This window comes from Bombyx mori, chromosome 12, assembly GCF_030269925.1.
Source record: "Bombyx mori chromosome 12, ASM3026992v2".
NCBI lineage: Eukaryota > Metazoa > Arthropoda > Insecta > Lepidoptera > Bombycidae > Bombyx > Bombyx mori.
The window spans coordinates 7,551,014-7,572,258 of NC_085118.1; the positions used below are offsets into that span (position 1 = coordinate 7,551,014).

General features: G+C 35.0%; 2 protein-coding genes across 2 annotated transcripts; one reads left to right on the top strand and one right to left on the bottom strand.

Moving 5' to 3' along the window:
• The first annotated feature begins 7,164 nt into the window (after positions 1 to 7,164).
• On the top strand, positions 7,165 to 10,972 carry LOC101743184 (kelch domain-containing protein 3). The gene is made up of 5 exons (XM_038014548.2): positions 7,165 to 7,556; positions 7,695 to 8,160; positions 8,762 to 8,957; positions 9,457 to 9,630; positions 9,769 to 10,972. The coding sequence occupies exons 1-5, from the start codon at positions 7,314 to 7,316 to the stop codon at positions 9,830 to 9,832; spliced, it is 1,143 nt and encodes a 380-aa protein (XP_037870476.1). The 5' UTR covers positions 7,165 to 7,313; the 3' UTR covers positions 9,833 to 10,972.
• Positions 10,973 to 11,598: 626 nt separating this feature from the next.
• Positions 11,599 to 16,137, bottom strand: LOC101743321 (DDB1- and CUL4-associated factor 13). The gene is made up of 5 exons (XM_004929435.4): positions 15,840 to 16,137; positions 15,216 to 15,760; positions 14,013 to 14,179; positions 12,799 to 13,099; positions 11,599 to 11,892 (listed from the first exon to the last, which is right to left on the bottom strand). The coding sequence occupies exons 1-5, from the start codon at positions 15,916 to 15,918 to the stop codon at positions 11,641 to 11,643; spliced, it is 1,344 nt and encodes a 447-aa protein (XP_004929492.1). The 5' UTR covers positions 15,919 to 16,137; the 3' UTR covers positions 11,599 to 11,640.
• Positions 16,138 to 21,245: the final 5,108 nt, after the last annotated feature.

Genomic DNA, 21,245 nt, shown 5'->3' on the forward strand with positions numbered 1-21,245 from the left:
TGCCTAGATGGGCATACGAGCTCATCTTTTTTTTTTATTGCTTAGATGGATGGACGAGCTCACAGCCCACCTGGTGTTAGGTGGTTACTGAAGCCCATAGACATCTACAACGTAAATGCGCCACCCACCTCGAGATGTAAGTTCTAAGATCTCAGTATAATTACAACGGCTACCCCACCCTTCGAACCGAAATGCATTACTGCTTCACGGCTGAAATAGGCGGGGTGGTGGTACCTACCCGTGCGGACTCCCAAGAGGTCCTACCAACAGTGATTACGCAAATTATAATTTTGCGGGTTTGATTTTTATTACACGATGTTATTCCTTCATCGTGGAAGTCAATCGTGAACATTTATTGAGTACGTATTTCATTAGAAAAATTGGTACCCGCCTGCGGGATTCGAACACCGGTGCATCGCTACATACGAATGCACCGGACGTCTTATCCTTTAGGCCACAACGACTTCATCTGATGAGAAGTGGTCACAGGAACTCATAAATATGACAACGTAAACGCTGTCACCTATCTTGAGACATTGCTTGTGGCTTCGGTGTTCCCCTGACGTTGTTGACGTCCCTAAACGAGGGTGAGCATTTACCGTTAGGCGGGTATATGCTCGGCTATCTACAAAACCTAAAACGTAAAAATATATTACCTAATTACGCAAAAATAATCAAACGAATTTGGACGAAAATTCGCACAGAAATAGATTCGTACCTGGATTAATTGAGGTAATAATAATCTTGGACAAAGTTATAATCATCAAGGATTCAAAGTTAAGGTATCCAAACGAAATATTATTAAAAATATTGCTTATAAAACGTTTTTAAAATAACAAAAGGCGCATCCTCTGGTTGCAGAAATGGCGTGAAATTATTTTCCTTGCCGTATGCAGATTAGACGAGGGCTGCTGTTGGGGTTCGGGGATTAGTGCCGGTTTACTTTTTATAGGATTCCGATGATAAATGTAACCATTGGATAGGTTAACGGGTGGTGCGTGAAATGTGTCCAAATAAGTTCTTAAGAAAAAAGTTTTTATGTTTATGACGCCATGGCTCTCGACAGCACTTTCTGAACAAGTAGGTAGATATGTAATTAATTATCTTGAAGATTTTTGAAATATTTGAAGGAAATGCGCGTTAAGTTTTATTAATATCCATTTCTATTGGTTTCAATGACTACATTTTATATTAATATTAATTCAAAAGCTTAAAATGCCTTAATACTGTTAATCAAATTGCCTTTTGGCAAAGCCTCAACTAGAATTTACCATACTTTTCTGTTCGTAGCTTGTTTTTGGCATAGAGGTCCAGCTGTTTTCTCTCTCTCTAATCTCACCTTTTTGTCCCTTCTGTCTTGTTCCTTCCCTTCTTGGTATGTGCACCTCATAGTGATGACCTTTTGGCCATTTCTGTGTCTCATTTTTGGTCACATGACGTACCCATTTAAGTTTGTTTGCAGTATATGTAACATCAATAACTTTGGTATTTTGTCTTAAACGAGTAAAATTTATTTTATACTGTTGTCTAATATTTAAAGTCCTTGTCATGCACGTTAATAATATGCACGGATTTAAAAAAAACCTTTTTTTTCACATGTGGATTTTTCATATTTGCTTTGAGAGACCAAAATATATATCAAGAGTTGCTTATCAAATTTTTTATTTCTTTCTGCATTTGAACGTCGGGTGAACAATTTGGCTCAAGTGTGTGTACTCATCAACATCTACTATATTGTTGTTATTTAGTGAAATAGACGAACTTGTTCTCTGTGTTCATAGTGAAGCCTACAGTTTTGCTTTTTCTTTCTATGAAGGTTAGTATATTTTGTAACTCACGCGGATCCTCGCTAATATAAATTAGGTCGTCTGCGAATCTTAGATAATTTAGTTTTTCGCCATTTATATAAATTCCAAACGAACTCCGTCGATTTTCCATGAACATCTGTTGCAACACTGCCGTGAACAACTTGGGTGATAAAGGACCCCTTTGACTTATCTACTTATTTCTTTATTCTACACGGTTTCCCTGCTCTCTCGATTTGTATCATTGCTGTGAAGGCTTCCTAAGTATATATTTTTCATATTCCTGATATACCTACTTCGGGTTAAACCTTGTAATTTTTGAGCATCCCATATTTGTCTGAGAGACTAATTTGACCCTGTAAAATATTAATGTTAATCATTCATTCATACTTTATATAACTCCAATATCCATTGCATCGCACAATGGCTATCCCAAGCTGCAAACCGAAAAACAAAAAGGCTCGCGGATCAAATAGGCTGCATGGTAATATGTAGGTACCCGTGCAAGCCTAGTACCTAGTTTATGTGCTTCGATAATCACCACAGCACAGATAGGCCGTGAGTTTGTCTCTCAAAAAACGATATAAATCAATCATCATCTTTAGTATATTGACTTCTACTCTTAGACCTTTGTCTTTACCTTCCAACACATGGCACAAAAAGTAGTCCTGTGCTACCAAAATACATAAATGATCATAAGCACAAAAATTAAGACAATTCTAAAACACTAAGTAGTTTTATAAATTGTGAAAAAATTGGCAAACATCCCTAATACAGACGTTGCAACGAAACGAAATAGAACAACGGAACACATGTCGCCACCCTTCTATCAAACTCGCTAACTGTTTAGGAGTCAGACAAAAAACGACGAAAGTCGCCGAGCAGACGGACGATTGCCGATCTCGGAAAATGATTTATAGATTGGATGTCATACGCAAAGCGCTTTTCATACTTCACGACTTCATACGGTGTCGCCACACCATCCACGCCGCGCTGTCTTCTTGGTGATAGCAAAAACAAAAAGCTTACATTTAAATAAACCTCCTTTTTTTAGAGTAAATAGCGGGATACGAAAATGGTAAATGAGTTCAGTTGTGAATAGCATTAGGGAAAAACTAGTCATTGAGGACTCAGTATTTTATTAGAGCATAACCTCGTCTTTCGACATCGATGGAAAAAAAATCAAAATTAAATAGTGCATTTAAGTACACGGCCAGCCTGGCGTAAAGTGGTTACTGGAGTTTTGTTCTTCTCGAACTTTTGAGAAAATGTTGCGTAGTATTGAAGTTCTTATTAATTTCTTTATCCTACCTTAGACCATGGAATGTCTGAACGACCCCTTATAAAATAACTTCTGTGAAGGCTTCTAAAATATTTGTACAAAATCGAACAATAATCGCTCATATTGTCAGTTACAATACAATTTGTTTGGAAACTCGACGCGTGAGTGAAATAATAACAAATGATTCGCGCCCTAACACCGCCTGGCGTTGAAAGATCACGCCTATTGCTCTTTTGCTGATGAAAAAAAATAACTGTTAAACATATATAGATAACTACAATCGCATAATAATATACCTTAAACGATACGGGTTTTATTTATTGTTATTGTATTGTAATTTTAAATTTGTTTGAGCTGAACGCAAAACAAGAGTTTTTTTGTTCTGCGTTGTTGTTTTTGGCACGAAGTTCCTTAACGGGGCTTTGTCTCTTACTTCCATTCTCTGTCATCCAGTTGAGCATTATGTTTGGCTAAATATTTCATTTATTATTTTTTATAATTTCAAATATACCCCATTTTATATCAAATTTTAATAAATGAATAAATTTTGAATTTTTATATAAGAGTAGTAGTAGTTTTGAGAACTTCATTCCTCCTGGGGATCTTGAGATCGTACACGTCTTTTTTACGGAATTTGGACCTACGTGGGAAGACGCCCGTTGTACTACTCATGTCAAGCAATGGAACTATGCCAGTGGGCAAATCCCCGACAGGTACAATTTTTCTAATGAATTTTGTGTTAAGAGATATTCACAAATATTTTCTACAATGGGAGAATAATATGGTGAAATAAAAGTGAAATACGCAAAAAATTGTTTCTAGTTGGAAGGGTGGGACAGCTATCACACCGACTTCAGTAGGAACCTTATGTACACTAGATGGGCTGTAAGCTCGTCCATCCGTCGAAAAAATTGAACGTCTTCTCACGGCTGTTTCTTCTTTTGCTTTTTTGGGTAGGGGAATTAGTTTTTGCCATACCACTGCTACCAGATATGATAAACCCTCAGTAAAATGATGGTTATTTACTGAGACTTGAGTAGACTTTTTTTAAAAACCAAAGAAGCCACGTCCAACTGCTTTGTTGCATTTTTCCATTATTGTGAACCTTCACAGATGCTAAAAAATTTATAAGGCACCGTTATTAGACGTATTATTACAGTTTAAGCCCGAAGAAATTGTAAATTGTAAAAAAAAATTGTAATAGTAACTATGAATACAAACATTTAGAAGATGTTATAAAACAGAATATTCGTGAAAACACTAAGACAAAATCGAAAATACTTAATTTGCCACAACAGGACTGGATAACAAAAAATATCACTGATGGAATAAATAGAAGAAATAAACTGTGGTACAAGCTGAAAAAGGACCCGAATAATGAAGACCTCAAAGCTAATTTCAAAACTGAAAGAAACCAGGTAACGCGGGATATACAAAGCGCAAAGAGAAAATATTATCTGGATGCTTTCAATAAATGTTCCAAAAAACCGAAAAAGATGTGGAGCCTAATCAACACCTTAGCAACAAATAAACTGAAGAAAAAATGTCTGCTTCCCAAGATCCATTCTACTGAGGGTCGTATAATACAAGAAGATCACATATGTGAATATTTTAACAAGTTTTTCTCAACTGTAGGCACAACCTTGGCCGATAAAATTCCTCAGAAATTTCATGGAAATCATACGCATATCTTACCAAATAACTCTGTGACTAATGTTGTTCTACAAAAGCTTGATTTATGTACCTCAGATGAAATTGAAAAACATATTGATAGCTTGGACCCGAACACAAGTACGGGGATTGATGGTATTAGTGCAAAGACCCTCAAATGTTTAAAGAACGCTGTATCTCTCGTGTTATCTCAATGCATTAACAAGTGTTTGAACGATGGTATATTTCCTGATAATCTTAAGATCGCCAAGGTCGTTCCAATTTTCAAAACAGGGTCTAGATCTGATGTTAACAATTATCGTCCCATATCAGTTCTACCCATACCATCTAAAATTTTCGAAAAAGTTCTTTATAATCGTCTCAATGAACACTTAACATCACTCAGTTTTCTTTCTGATCGCCAATACGGGTTTAGGCCAAAATCAAATACACTTTCAGCAACGATAGATCTAGTTACTACTATCAAAACAAACATTGATAAGAAAAACATGGTCTTAGGAGTGTTTATAGACCTAAAAAAGGCTTTTGACACAGTCAGTCACCCATTACTGTTGAAAAAACTAGAGAGCATTGGTGTGACCAATTCAGCTTACGAAATATTTAAGTCTTACTTGGAAAACAGGGTCCAGATAGTGAAAATTGATGATCATCAAAGTAATTCTCACCCTATTAACTGCGGAGTTCCCCAAGGATCCATATTGGGGCCACTTTTATTCCTAATTTATATTAATAATATACAGACAGTCGCACTACATGGTGATCTAACACTGTATGCTGATGACACGTGCTTATTTTACTACGGACACTCCATTCACGATGTATTATCCAAAGCCCAGCAGGACCTAGATTTATTATACAATTGGTTTCAGTACAATTTGCTGACTATAAATGCAGCTAAGACTTCTTACGTAATCTTTAAACCTAAAAATAAAATTATTCAGGATTTTGCACCGCTTACTATAAATGGCGAAAAATTACGAAATAGTAACGAAGAAAAATACTTAGGATTAACTATAGACAGCGGCTTGACGTGGAAAGCACACATTCAACATATCCAAAATAAATTGTCGTGTTTAACAGGATCTTTGCGCGGGACCGCCCAGTGTTTTCCTCGTCGAGTCTCTCTCATGATCTACAATTCGTTGGTTAAACCTCATCTTCAATATCTGATTGAGGTATGGGGTAGCACTGCTGACACGAACTTAAAGGAATTGCAGCGAACACAAAATAAAATAATCAAATTATTATTCCACTACGATTACCTGACACCCACCACAAAAGTCTATAGTGAAACCAAACTTATGTCTGTAAAACAACTGTATACCTATAGCACTTGTTTACTAATAAGAAAAATATTACACAAGGAGATACATTCTAAATTGACGTTTACTAAAAAAAAGGAACTTCAAAACTATCGTAATCGAAATGCCGAAAACTTAATCACTACCAGATCTAGAACTAACTATGGACAACGAAATATATCATCTGAGGGTGTCAAACTGTATAATATGCTGCCTTTAGATTTAAAAAATATCAAGTCATTGAATGTATTTAAAAATAAATGTAATGATTATATAAGAAAAAATGTTCCCATAATATAGTTTCTAAGATAAATTTGTTAATAATAATAATATCCATTTATTTCAGACAGTTACATCCATAGAAATGATAGTATTGTTACTTAAGCCTACGTTAATAACTAAAAATACTAAATTCAATTTAAAGTAATTACCCAATTCCATTAATTTATTTTCGTTTATTTAACAATAACTTCATATTTATACCTAAATATAAACAGGAAAGAAATATAATAAACAATGAAATGAAAAAACAACGAAACTAACAACCTGCAAACATTTAACCAATGCCACATCCATGCGAACTAGCTCCTTGTGGCGCCAATATCTACCCGCCACCGAGCGGCCGGCCGGCTGGTCGAGGCGATCTGCTGTGGTAATTAATCTACCCTGTTTATACATTTTAAGAAAATAATAATCTTTATAGTTTTTGTTAAATGTATTGTTTATAGCATAGCGTCGCATGTTGTTACTGTAAATTATTGTCATGTACTGCACGATCTGAAGTAATTGTAACTATTTTAATGTTCTCATTTAAGTGAATTTATGTAATTCTTTTGAGAATAAAGAATATCTTTAACCCGAATTATCAAAATAAAACAACTCACAAAAGTTGGTGTTTTTGCCAAAAAGTCCTTTGTCTCACTTCATATTCAAATTATTTTCGATAATTAGTATTGATTTATAGTAAAATGACTAGTAATGTCGGTAATTAGCGCGTTCCATTTACGGACAACAGACAAGGAATCGTGTATTTTTCACATAACATTTCGTTGTACGGACGTTATTTCCTTTGCCTATCCAATTGACGAATTATTTGTCATCTCAATACCCACTGTCAATTTCTGATTTCTAGTTTCTAGTTTCGTCAGTCAACCAGTTTGTCGGGGATATGGTAGATTCCTTTTAAAAAAATATAAAAATAATATAACAGTTTAATTTGAAGCTACCGTCTTTTTTTTAAATTCCATTGCAACAATGAAATGGACAGTGCATATCGAAGGGGGACCGATGAGAGTCAATCATGCAGCTGTATGTATTGGCGATAAAATCTATTCGTTTGGTGGATATTGTTCCACTGAAGAATATAAAGATTGGGAGCCAATACCAGTCCATATATTGAACACAGCAACTCTAAGATGGACCTCTGTAAACTATAAGAGATCAGACGTAGTCCCATTTCAAAGATATGGGCACACAGCAGTTGCCTATGGTCACAAGGTATGTAGGTATAGTCTTTCTTTTAGGCTATTGTAGTCGATGTTATTTGTATTCTGTCATTTCATTGTTCCAAACAGTTTAAATTCTTAAAAATATCTCGCCTATTTGATTCTTCTATACCTACTATTCTGTGTTCAGGTATATATGTGGGGCGGCAGGAATAATGCGGTAGCATGTGATACTCTCTCGTGCTTCGACACAAAGAAACTCGAATGGAGCACCCCGCAAGTGACAGGAATGGTGCCATATGCTAAAGATGGACATTCAGCATGTGTCATTAAAAATAAAATGTATATTTTTGGAGGATTTGAGTATCTCACTGATCAATATTCTCAAGAAGTCCATTGTCTTGATTTGGACACACTTCAGTGGACCTTTATAGATGCACAAGGCACTCCGCCTTCCCACAGAGATTTCCACACTGCAGTAGCTGTCGGAGACCGCATGTTTGTCTTTGGTGGTAGAGGTGATTTAAATAGTCCATATAATTCTCAGGAAGAAATTTATTGCCCGCAAGTATATTATCTAGATACAATAACAGAGACATGGGTAGCCTGTAATCCTACTGGGATTTGGCCAGAAGGGAGACGCAGTCATTCTGCATGTAAGTTATAATATTTATCTGGTTATCAAAGAATCTCACAAATATATTACATATAACTGTGACCCCTTTTAAGTGGGTAGCAAATCAAAAGTTAAGCTTAGCTTAGCATTATATTTAGTTATTTTTCATACATGTCTACAGACTGCAAATTATATAGACTAGCTGATGTAAACAATGTGCACTCAAGTTGTCTATCTTATTTTGCTGCTACTTAAGCTAATCTTAGTGTCTTGTTTTACTTTGTGCACTTGTTTCTCATCTTTTAGTGTCGTAACTACTCAATCAATACTTACTTCGCCTTGACATAATTGTGGATGTAGGTACATGCAAAAAATTTCTACTTTATCTACTATTCATTTAGCTGAGCTTTGCTGCAACTTATCTGTAACCAGCTTTAGGATAGAATTTTAAATAATGAATCTTAAAATTGCAGTATTGTAATATTTTAAATAGCTTATTTTTTAATGTAAATTAAATCATATGCTATTTTGTTGACAAAATGAATATAATTAGTATATTAATTTATATTAATATAATATTTAATAATTAAATATATTAATTTATAATTAATATTTATTAAAGTTACTTTCTTGTACTTTAGGGCTCTACAATGATTTCATGTACATTTTTGGTGGATTCAATGGAAATACCAGGACACACTTTAATGATCTTTATAGATACTCAATTAAAGGAAATTTTTGGCAGTTTATAAATGTGACTGGTTCAGTTCCTTGCAAGAGACGACGCCAAGCATGTCTTATTTATGAAGATAAGGTATACCTGTTTGGAGGCACAAGGTAAAATATTTTTTTCCATAACTGTCCTCAGACACACTTAATTACTATCAAATGTAGGAGACCATAGATTGTGCTGAACTGAATTTATCTTTTACTTTGAGAGGGTACAATTTCAACAAAAGATTTCAGTGTAAAAATAAATAAAATTTTCATTAAAACAAAAAAATACAGTACATCTTTCGTGCATTGCAATTTTAAAATATTTAAGGCTTGAAAAAGTTAAAGTATGAATTGATTGTATGAGAGTTATTCCACCATACAAAACATAGACACATCCCAGTTAGACAGCAGAAACAAGCTGGATGGTGATGTCTATTTGTGCAGTTTCACAATGCATAAATAATTACGCAATGAATAAAATTTTCACGATTTTGTGCTTAGATCACTAGATAGCTAGATTTCACATGACATCTTAATAGTTTAAGCCAAAAATTTCTTATTTGACTTATTGCTTAAAAATACGTTATGCCCTATGTACAAATACATATTTGTTTTTCAGCCCTTGCCCACATGTTAACAACAGGCCCATTGATGAAAATGATGCAAACCCCGAGAGATTAATTGATAACAGTGATTTACATATACTAGATTATACCCCAAGTCTGAAGACTCTATGCATCATAGCTGTACTTGCTAACAACCTTGACCAAAGCACACTTCCGCGTGATATAATGTAAGTTACATAAATGTATAATTAGTACACAACTTACAAATTTAAATTTGAAATCAGTATGTAAATTTCTCGAATTGTCCAATAGTGTTACAATACTACACACATAACAGTTATTTAACTTTACAATTATTCTTTCAGTATGGATATTTGTGCCATGACATTACCAAACCGCATCAGCAGGCCCATTAATCAAGCAGGCTGAAATAATCTATTAACTGAACACTTCTATTGATAACTTTGGAGCTTATAAATATATAATATGTAGTACCTATCAATATCAATATGGAAATGTTTAGTTGTTTTGATTTTCCTTTTTTTAGACTGATAGTTTAATATAGTTATTGTTTAAAGCTTGAAGCTACGTTATTTATGTATCTCAAGCAGTCTAGAGGCTGCTATTAGTCATTATGAATATATTAATAGTTTACATATAGTAAAATTTTGTATTTTCGATGTCCCAAACAAATAAATATTTGTTGTTCGAAATGTGTTTTATCTATCTGCAGATTTGAATGGTCTACAATAGTCTAAATAACACTTATGTACTTTTTTTTGCATAAATACAAATTCAAAAATCGATGACTATTTCAGTTCCTTCATATAAATATGTTTCTACGAATATTGTTTATTTTTATTCTTAAGACGGGTTGACGAGTTCACGGCTCACCTGTTGTTAAGTGGATGCCAGATCCCATCAACAACGTATGTATAGGCTGCCACCCACCTTGAGGCATAAATTCTAAGTCTATTTTTCAGTACAACGGCTGTCCCACCTTTCAAACCGTAACTACAATACAATACTGCTTCACGGCAGAAATAAGCAGGTTGTTGGAACCTATCCATGTGGGCTCACAAGACACGCTACATAAATGTATAATTAGTACACAACTTACAAATTTAAATTTGAAATCAGTATGTAAATTTCTCGAATTGTCCAATAGTGTTACAATACTACACACATAACAGTTATTTAACTTTACAATTATTCTTTCAGTATGGATATTTGTGCCATGACATTACCAAACCGCATCAGCAGGCCCATTAATCAAGCAGGCTGAAATAATCTATTAACTGAACACTTCTATTGATAACTTTGGAGCTTATAAATATATAATATGTAGTACCTATCAATATCAATATGGAAATGTTTAGTTGTTTTGATTTTCCTTTTTTTAGACTGATAGTTTAATATAGTTATTGTTTAAAGCTTGAAGCTACGTTATTTATGTATCTCAAGCAGTCTAGAGGCTGCTATTAGTCATTATGAATATATTAATAGTTTACATATAGTAAAATTTTGTATTTTCGATGTCCCAAACAAATAAATATTTGTTGTTCGAAATGTGTTTTATCTATCTGCAGATTTGAATGGTCTACAATAGTCTAAATAACACTTATGTACTTTTTTTTGCATAAATACAAATTCAAAAATCGATGACTATTTCAGTTCCTTCATATAAATATGTTTCTACGAATATTGTTTATTTTTATTCTTAAGACGGGTTGACGAGTTCACGGCTCACCTGTTGTTAAGTGGATGCCAGATCCCATCAACAACGTATGTATAGGCTGCCACCCACCTTGAGGCATAAATTCTAAGTCTATTTTTCAGTACAACGGCTGTCCCACCTTTCAAACCGTAACTACAATACAATACTGCTTCACGGCAGAAATAAGCAGGTTGTTGGAACCTATCCATGTGGGCTCACAAGACACGCTACTAATAGTAATTATGTAAATTAAACTTTTTGGTGGTTTTATTTTTGTGACATGATCTTATTCCTTCACTGGAAGTCAATCGTGAACATCTGTTCAGTATATGTTATATCAGAAAAATTATTACCCGCCTGCGAAATTCGAACGCCGGCACAGTCGCATCGCTAGATACGAAAGCACCGGGCGTCTTATCCTGCAGGCTACGACGACTTCAGAAGGAAAGAAAGGTAAGGTTAATGAAAAATAAAATAATTATATCTTATATATTTTATTATAACATTCACATTAACACAATCATTCGTCTTCTTTAACGACATGTCTCTTTTTCTCAGAAACAACCGGTATTGTCCCCTTTTTACTGTGGGCGCGTCTATTTGCTTCTTTTCTCTTCGTTTTCTCTCGGATAGTTCGTAGTTCTTTCTGCGCATTCAGTATGTGTTTAGGGACGTGTCTGTGACGAGCGATACGCTTCACTTGTGGATGCGTCGCAAACTTCTCCTTTAGGGCTTCCGCATAATTAAGAGCTTGTCTTTCACGAGGCTTAAGCTGTAATTAAAAGTTTTTTTTTTTAACTTTGTTCAGTGATGGCATTCACTACAAAGATGAAACTTGGTAGTTATTTTTGCCACTCTAGTGAAAGTTCCTGTCATAATAACTTTCAACGTACGATAGGTGGTGTGCGACTAGTTTCGAATAATCGGTGTTTTTCATACAATTAGCGATAATCAGTGGAACATGACTGGGTATATTACTAGGGGACTAGTAATATTATACAACTTGGATGGATATGAACCATTGTTCACACCATAACCATAATAGGACACAACCTGAACATATCATATTACTTATATAATTACTTACATTGGAAGTCGTCGTGGATAAGACGTCCGGTGCATTCGTATATAGCGATGCACCGGTGTTCGAATCCCGCTGGCGGGTACCAATTTTTCTAATGAAATACGTACTTTACAAATGTTTACGATTGACTTCCACGGTGAAGGAATAACATCGTGTAATAAAAATCAAACCCGCAAAATTATAATTTACGTAATTACTGGCGGTAGGACCACTTGTGCGGTAAGACCACCGCACGGGTAGGTACCACCGCCCTGCTTATTTCTGCCGTGAAGCAGTAATGCGTTTCGGTTTGAAGGGTGGGGTAGCCGTTGTGACTATACTGAGACCTTAGAACTTATATCTCAAGGTGTGTGGCGCATTTACGTAGTAGATGTCTATGGGCTCCAGTAACCACTTAAAACACCAGGTGGGCTGTGAGCTCGTCCACACGTCTAAGCAATAAAAAAAAAAAAACACATTTTTAAGTGTGCATTTTTTACAGAAAGACAATTTTGCTATACGATGTTCAATCTTAAAAGTAACTTAAAATAAGATCTAGAATCACCTGTGCTCGTTTTCGGTAATTTTTCATATAAATATAAAAAATTCACATACCACACCAAGTTTTTCAGATGCCCTGGCCTTCCACATTCTTATATTCATTTCGTCAGATCCACTCATTACATATTTATTATCTAGAGACCATTTCACGCAGGTTAATCGCTGCATTCTTTTTGTATGGTAAACATCTCGGGAGTGTCCTTTGTCATTCTGGAATATTCTGATAGTTTTGTCATAGCTACCCGCGACAAATTCACGGCCAGTTGGCGCATAGTCAACATCAATCACGGCAGACGTATGATCCATGTGAATGGCCACTGGTTCTTTTAGTCTCCTTACATCAAATGTGTACAAACTGAAAAAAGGTATATGAGAGTGAGCTTTTTTACCATGTTTTAGTTGTATAAAAAATTAAGCACTGTAGGCAAATAGAGGCAACTCATTATGGAACCATAGTCAAAACAGAAGCTGCCATGGTAATATCCATAAAAAGGCTATTACCACACTAATACATTGGAATTTCCTAGATGTTTAATATCTTTCCTACCGAATGCTCTATTTTATTATAAATAATAGTGAATTAATTAATTATATTCTGTAAGTAACATGCATAATGTAAAATTATATGTACACATTATTATCTACTGGTGTGACCATGAAAAACATCTACAGGTTGCTGGTGTCAAGCTAATTATTCTAGTGTACCCACATTTGCATATATCAGTACACAACAGTTAAAACTTGTATTGTCCCCAATCTTGTTAGCCCTGGACAGTTCAAATCTAGTAATGGGATAATGCTTTGATGGCATCTTTAAAGACTTCTAAAAACCACTTTTGTCACTCTGAGAATTGAGCAGTCAGGATGTTAAGTATTAGATAATCAGTAAATTTTAATTATCATCGATTAACAGAGATTTTGATTAATATTAAACCAGATACCACAATTATTTATGACTATAACTTCTACAGAGAAGCCAAAATACACATAACTCAGGAATTTTAACCAGTTTGGATCAGCTAGGTAAATTAAGTGTTCCAATCTGTTAAATGTTCTATAGATATAGTTCTTTATATTATGTTCAGAACATTTATCAGTTTTTTTCTGTATACTCTATATATAGGGTTTACAGAAAAAAAACACAATATTGCCATTTACACAAACATTACATACTCTTGGTCATATATACTTTAGTTTGAATTCAATGGCTATGAATGCTTAACTGGTTCATACATATTGATTGCAAATTAATAAAAATATAAACTAACTTATAGTCTTCATTAGCTACTGTAAAGATGAATGCTTCCATAGGGTTCCAGGAGAGTGCATTGGATCGTAACTCCAATACAACTTTCCTCAGAGGACCAGATTCACGGCAGTCATATAAAATAATACTTCTGTCACTAGCACAAGAAGCCAACAAATTGTATTCAACCTGAAATAATACAGAATTTCCTTTTTGACATCATATCAAGCCCTGTGTTCCCCGTGACCCTGTCTTCCCAACCTTGAATTATTCCTATTATTGTCTGACTTGTAATGCATTCACTGCAATAATATTCTTACCAGATATATATGAGTCGACTATTATCAAAGCCGGCAATGTGACTTTTGTACAATTATTGGTAAATCAGAAAAACGAATTATTGACTTTGTATTCCATTGGCAGTCACAAAACTCTTCTGAACGACATCTTAGATAAATAACAGGTTAAGTATTAACCTTTATTTAATGCAGGTTTTGAACCGTATTCTTTGAAGGAGACGATTATATTCAAATCAATCTGTATTGACATATCAATAAATTTTTTTTGTCTAAATGCACAGATTGCCACCTTTGATAATAGACGACTCATATACAAGGCTTCCTCTATTCATTTCTATAAATCTATTTTAAGTACTGTCAAACCAGAAAGTATAGCTTTGTTGAAAAACAAGGTTATTATGGCATAGGCTGGTTCAAAAATTATCAACATACATAGCTATTGTTGAATATTTCTATTAATAACCATAATAGAAGGGTAAGATATATTGTAATTGAGAGTTCAATCATATCAATATCTCAAGGTGGGACCACTAACTGCTACATACTAACACTTTAATTCTAGTGCATATGCAGCACTAATTAATGCTATATGTATTTTTTTTATTGCATAGATGTGTGGACGATGTGTGTGCTGCTCACAGCCCATCTGGTGTTAAATGATTAGCAGAGCCCATAGACATCTACAACATAAATGCTGCCACCCACCTTGAGATATGAGTTTTAAGCTCTCAGTATAGTTACAACGGCTGCCCCACCCTTCAAACTGAGACCCATTACTGTTTCACGGCAAAATAAGCAGAGTGGTGGTACTTACCTATGCGGACTCATAAGAGGTCCTACCACCAGTAAAATAAAAATAATTAAAATTTTAAATAAAAAATTTAACAATAAAAACATTTTTAAAAAATGTTCATTGACAAACATACCTGGTTAAATGAAACATGATGTAAGCTATCTACGCCCCATTTAAAAACTTTAATCGGTTCATTTCTTGTGTTCTCCCACAGTTGACATTGTTCACCACAGGTGGCAAAGATTGGTTTGTTTCTATGATGTGTTATACCAGACACCACTGACATGCTTAGCAACGTATTAGTGGGTTCCTCATCTTCCTCTGTGACAGCTTCAGCTTTCCACGTTTTAATAGTTTTATCATCACCAACACTCATAAAATGCTTTCCATCTGGATTGTAACATAAAGCTCTCACCCATCCCTCATGAGCAACAAAATTTCTTGTACACTTCCGTACAGTTAAGTCCCAAATACGTACTTCACCATCAAATGCTCCACTAGCTAGAACTGCTAGTTGGCTAGGATGCTTGGCCATAGTAGAAACCCCATCTCTGTGACCATCTAAACAACCAATAAAGGGCTTGGCAAATACCCTCTCTAATTTTACAGCATTCAAAGCACGCACATATTCACGGGGTGCTTCTAGTGGATGCAAGCTCGGGTCATAGTTGCGAGGTACTGGAAATTAGCCTTTAACTGTTAAAATATACAGATTATAATATTTTATCAATGAGACACTTTTGAGCAGTTAACTTACTTTTCTGAATATCTCGTTTCGTAGCGCGCAAATAATCTTCTGGGTTACGACTTATAACTTTAATTTTTACGTTAGACATCTTAATTTGAACTAGTAAACAGACATAAATATTAATTCCGAAAAATTAACAGCAGATTACAAATAAAACTAAGACTGTGTATGTAACAAAACAATATTGTTTTTAACATTAAAATCAGTAATAACACATAATATTAAATTCTAAAACAGGCAAGTATTAAGTACCGTACCGTACTCTTTCATAGAAATGCCATGTGTGTTGTGACTTTGACTGTTGTTTATTTTAAGTGTCAATGTCAGCGTTTTTGTTCATTGATACAGGCGAAAGGAACATAGTATATACCTACATTAAGTTTTTTTCTAAGTAATGTATCTATCTATCTTCTTCTTCTATATATATAAAAATGAATTGCTGTTCGTTAGTCTCGCTAAAACTAGCAAACGGCTGGACCGATTTGGCTAATTTTGGTCTTGAATCATTTGTGGAAGTCCAGAGAAGGTTTAAAAGGTAGATAAATATGAAAATGGTCGGAATTAAATAAAAAAAGGATGCGTGTACTTATGTACGTGCGTAAGAAGTTATACTTTATTTTTATTTTTATTTTTTAAATATTATATAATTAATAATAAATATTTAACGTTAATAATTTAATAATATTTAGTATGAATTATATTAAATAATAATGTTGTCATTTATATTACTAAATAATACATAGGGATAGTTAACCTCAATTGTATTAGAGCACTTAGGAAGGTTGATGAGCACAGCTTTTTCGCAAACATTTTATAATATTAATTAGTATTGATTTAAATATTCAATTTAAATCACTTCTGATTATCATTCAGACGCACATATAAAATTCGCAGTTGTATAATGAAAACAAAATGAAAACACGTGTTTTAAATGTAGAAACTCAAAGCATGTGGATAAATATTATAAATATAAATACACAATGAACAGAGGCGGCGTTCGTGCCAACATGCGCCACTAACAGAGGTTCCATTTTTGTTTTGTTTGTAGCATTTTTTCTTTAGTGGGCAACTTCATTTCTGTTAATTTTGTGTCACGGTGCGCGCGCATTTTTCGTAACGCGCCTAAAGAAGTATAACTTCAAAAAACCTGTGGTACTCAGGAACTGCCGCGGTAAAGCTATTGCATATCATTTTTTATCAACTTATGCAATTATAATTAGACAATGATAATTTAATATTAAAACCATAAAACAAGACCACGCTATATTAAACATTAATAAAAGCAAAACCTTAACTGTCCTCTTCACACTCATAAGCTAGACCGCGCGAGAGAGAGATGGGCAGACTTTTCATGATGCGCATGCAGTGTGACGTCACGCGACGCGCTTATTCACAAACACTACACAAGCGCAACGTGAATCTGTTGAACACGAACTCCATGGTAGGCGGAGTGAGGGGTGTAAGGTTTTTTCGTTACGGAATTTTATGATTCGGTCGCCGCGTTCAAGGCCCGCGATAAAAGCTATGCAATAGCTTAAAATAACAATTTTGTTTTTCCTTTGATGTGTCCCCCGTCGGACCGATTGCTTTTGTTTGTTTTAAGTTTATTTACAAAAATTTAAGTCTTTTATTTATCGATTGAGGCACTACGAAGTCTACTGGGTCAGCTAGTAGTCAATAAAATAGGCACTAACGTACAAACTACAAACAGACATTTTTTGGCGGAAACGCGAAAAGTGAAGTTGTGTGATTTGTTTTATTTTGTCTATTTAGTGTTTCTTCAGGTTTAAATGTGTAATATCGGTGGTATATTAACTATTTAATATGTGTGAAAGTGCACAAATATGGGAAACTGAAACAAAGCCGCTGGACGTAACTTCTCAGGATCCTCCAAAAAGTCCACTGAAAAAATTTCATTAAATGACCACCATTTTACTAAGATTATAATATTTCATCCCATATCATCTCATCTCATTTCACTCTACGAAATTTTTTATTTTTTTTATTCCGAAGATGTATTATCATAAAATTCCATATTAACATTTTTCATATAATTATGAATGTAAATTAAAATAAGACATGACCTAAAGGTCTTCGTTACCAGGTTACAAATCCCTTAAAAAAAACACATTTAAGACAAACACTGAAACAGTACGTAAACATTGCTAAGAGCTTTTTAACTCGTAAATTACGCTTTCTTAATAATTTGTCGATTAAAGTGATACATTTTAAAATATGAATTTTCAATTAAGTAAATTCAGTACGGGAACGGAAAATTAGAACAAATTGGAAGATTATGAAAATATAAAACAAAACGGCACACCCGGTTAGTACATACGAAAATCTTTTTATATAATTAGGTATTTTTATTCCATCCAATGATGTTCTCTGCTTTCTAAAAGTATACGCAAAACCTTAATAAATCGCCTAAATATACTATGACTCCGAAACTACTCTTACTGTGTTAAGCAATAAATTAAAAAATTCAAGTCAAATCACAATACTAGGATGATTGTGTAATGAAATAATTTTCGGTATCTTTCAAATATAAACAATATTAAATTATCATACATTACATGGTCTGAAAGATTGTTGGAACTGAAAGAACCCTTTTTTGTTAGTGCTTTATTATATTCAATGTGTATCTAATAATTCAATTTAATTATAATAAAAATTCCCATAATTCATTCATATTACAAAGTAGAAATGTAATGACAGAATGGAACTCTCAGAGCGTTCTTTGTTCTGAGGTGTGGTGTCTGGGTTATAGGGGGTTCCATCTAGCATTTCACATACCAGTCAGTAACTTATCTGAGAAATAGGTGATCATCATGCCTCGTAGTTTTCCTTCTTGGTCTTGACGCAAACAATCCGAGTCTCAAAACGTTTGTTTTAAAAAAATCGCTAATCCTGATAATCCAAGTAAGGATAACGGATCAAACTATTTAAAATATTGAATTGTCAACGGTCCTTAATAACTATGCCAAATGTCGAGTTAATCCGACGTTTTGAAGGGGAAATCATGTTCAAAGATTCCATTACATACCAACATACGTATGAAGCTAATAAAAACGTATTAAAATACGAATACGAGCTTAAACCGTAAAACTAATTTTAATCACAATATAAGTACAGTCAAACCTGGATAAGCGAGAGTTCAAGGGAGCACAATCTCATTCTCGCTTAAAGAGGTTTCTCACTAACCCGAGTTTCTCGCTAATGCTCCCTCTGAATTTCATTTCGCGATTTTCAAACGCATTCACTATTTTAAGTTTATCACTTAATGACAGTACTTTAATTTTCCGTTTTGAAATGATGCAGAACAGAACTTTCCTTCGCAATTGATTAACGATAAACTGAGTAAGTCCGGCAAACAGGACGGTACACAGGCACACGTGTCCACTCGAAAAGAATGTGATAAATTAACAACGTTATTTGGTTCTACGAAATAGAACAAGTTCAATATTGACGAGAAAACAATACAAAAACAATGGTAGGAAGTTTGACAAAAGTTCAGACTGAGTCATAAAATTGCAGATTTAAAATTTGTAATTTGTTCTGTTATTTATTCCTCCTAAATAATATAAATAAATGAAGCTTGACTGTCGCTTATAGAGGTATAGATAAGTAACAGTCTCACTTACGGAGGTCCATGAGGGAAAAACGACTCTCTCTTACAGAGGTTTCTGTTTCTCGCTAATAGAGGTTTTGGAAGCTTAAAATGACGGGTCCTGGCTATTATTCTCACTTATAGAGTTTTCTCACTTATCCAGTTCTCACTTACCCAGGTTTGACTGTACTTATATTACATTTAGGATATATTTACAGACCCACTGTTATGCAACGGGCACGATTTTCACATTTAATGAGTTCCCGAAATTTCGGCGTCGTTGCAACCAATTGTAAAAAATATTATTAATCGACGTTGTTATGCAAATTATGTAAGTTCTCGTTGTTTATCCACTTAAAAGTATATTTATTTGTACTAGTCTCTTGGTGTAATTCCTTTCGAAATGCGTAGGTTTATGTTAAATCTCCTTTTTTGGGCCTATTGCCAAATCTACTCACGAGATCCTCGTGTCTAAAGGGAGCGCCAGGAATGTGATGTTGTCATCGCCACCCACTAACTCTAATTTATATGCACTAACTGACTCCTCGACATTCCTGCCCAAACCTCCCGATTTTTTTCCTACCTATTCTAGTAGCCTTGGGGGAGTTATTCTAGATACACTGAGCTAGTAGGTGAGCTCACGGGGCTCAAACCGATAGTGTTGCTAATACTGGCCCTGGCAAGGGTAGTGCTTCGCAGAATCTATCACCGGATCGGAAACGCGACCCACTGGGAAGCTTCGGCGAGAAACTCAGTGGGCTGTGTCTATAGATTAATTTACTCGTCGAGACCTTCGTCGCAAGCGACGGGTTCGGCGAGGACGGCGACCGGTGCTTGAGGTACCTCAAAAGCACCGTTAATGGATCGGGGGGATCCGTAATGACGTGTTTAGGGCGACGTCGACTATTTACAATTCGGTCCACAGGATCTGGTATGAACGTTCCATGCCCGTGTAACACAGTACCCCAAAGAGATAGGAGGGACTTATCCCATCCTTTTTTTCTTCGGGCCGGGGCCGTACCTCCTACGGGGTCCCCACGCCTAGGGGGCGCGCGGGGTATGTGGGACTTGACGATCTGCAAGGTGCTGGGAGCAGACCGCGGGCCCAAGGAATGTTAGGGCTCTACCGCACTAAACGACTCCCCTGCACTCTTACACCCGCTGTCAATACTACAACCAGACACGCGGCGCCACCCCGAGGACGCCTGACCGACGGGTCGTCGAGGCGATAGTCGACGACCAACGACGTCGGTCTCCGCGGTAGGGCGGCCCCACCAGGCCGCCCGCGCGATGATTTATACCCCATCCTAACCTAACCCCGCCCTATGACTTAATGAAACTAGTATTCACGCAATGATCGAAATTCGACTTTTGGTTGAATTATGTATGTCACTCATAATATAGATTGGGTTTAGATATAATATTTTATCCATTGCATTATAATTTTTTATAGTTTTTATTAAACCGGTATTTCCTGTGTCATGTTATTTACCGTGTTCAAAAAATCATATTTTATAATCCAGGCTACAAATGATTTTATTTCGATATTTCCAGAAGCTTTTGCGTGAAAGTGTAACAAACAACCGTCCATCCACATAAAATTTTACATTTATAATAGTTGTAGATTTGATTTTATCTAAGCACGTTACTTTTTAGCGTAAATTAAAAACACCTATAAATTTAATAAGATAGTTTTATATTTGTAACAATAATTCTGCAGTTCTTACTTCCGCAAATTATATTCAACACCATACGTTATCTTTTGACTTACAGCTCCTTGGTTACCAGAAGAAGCATCGGCTTCA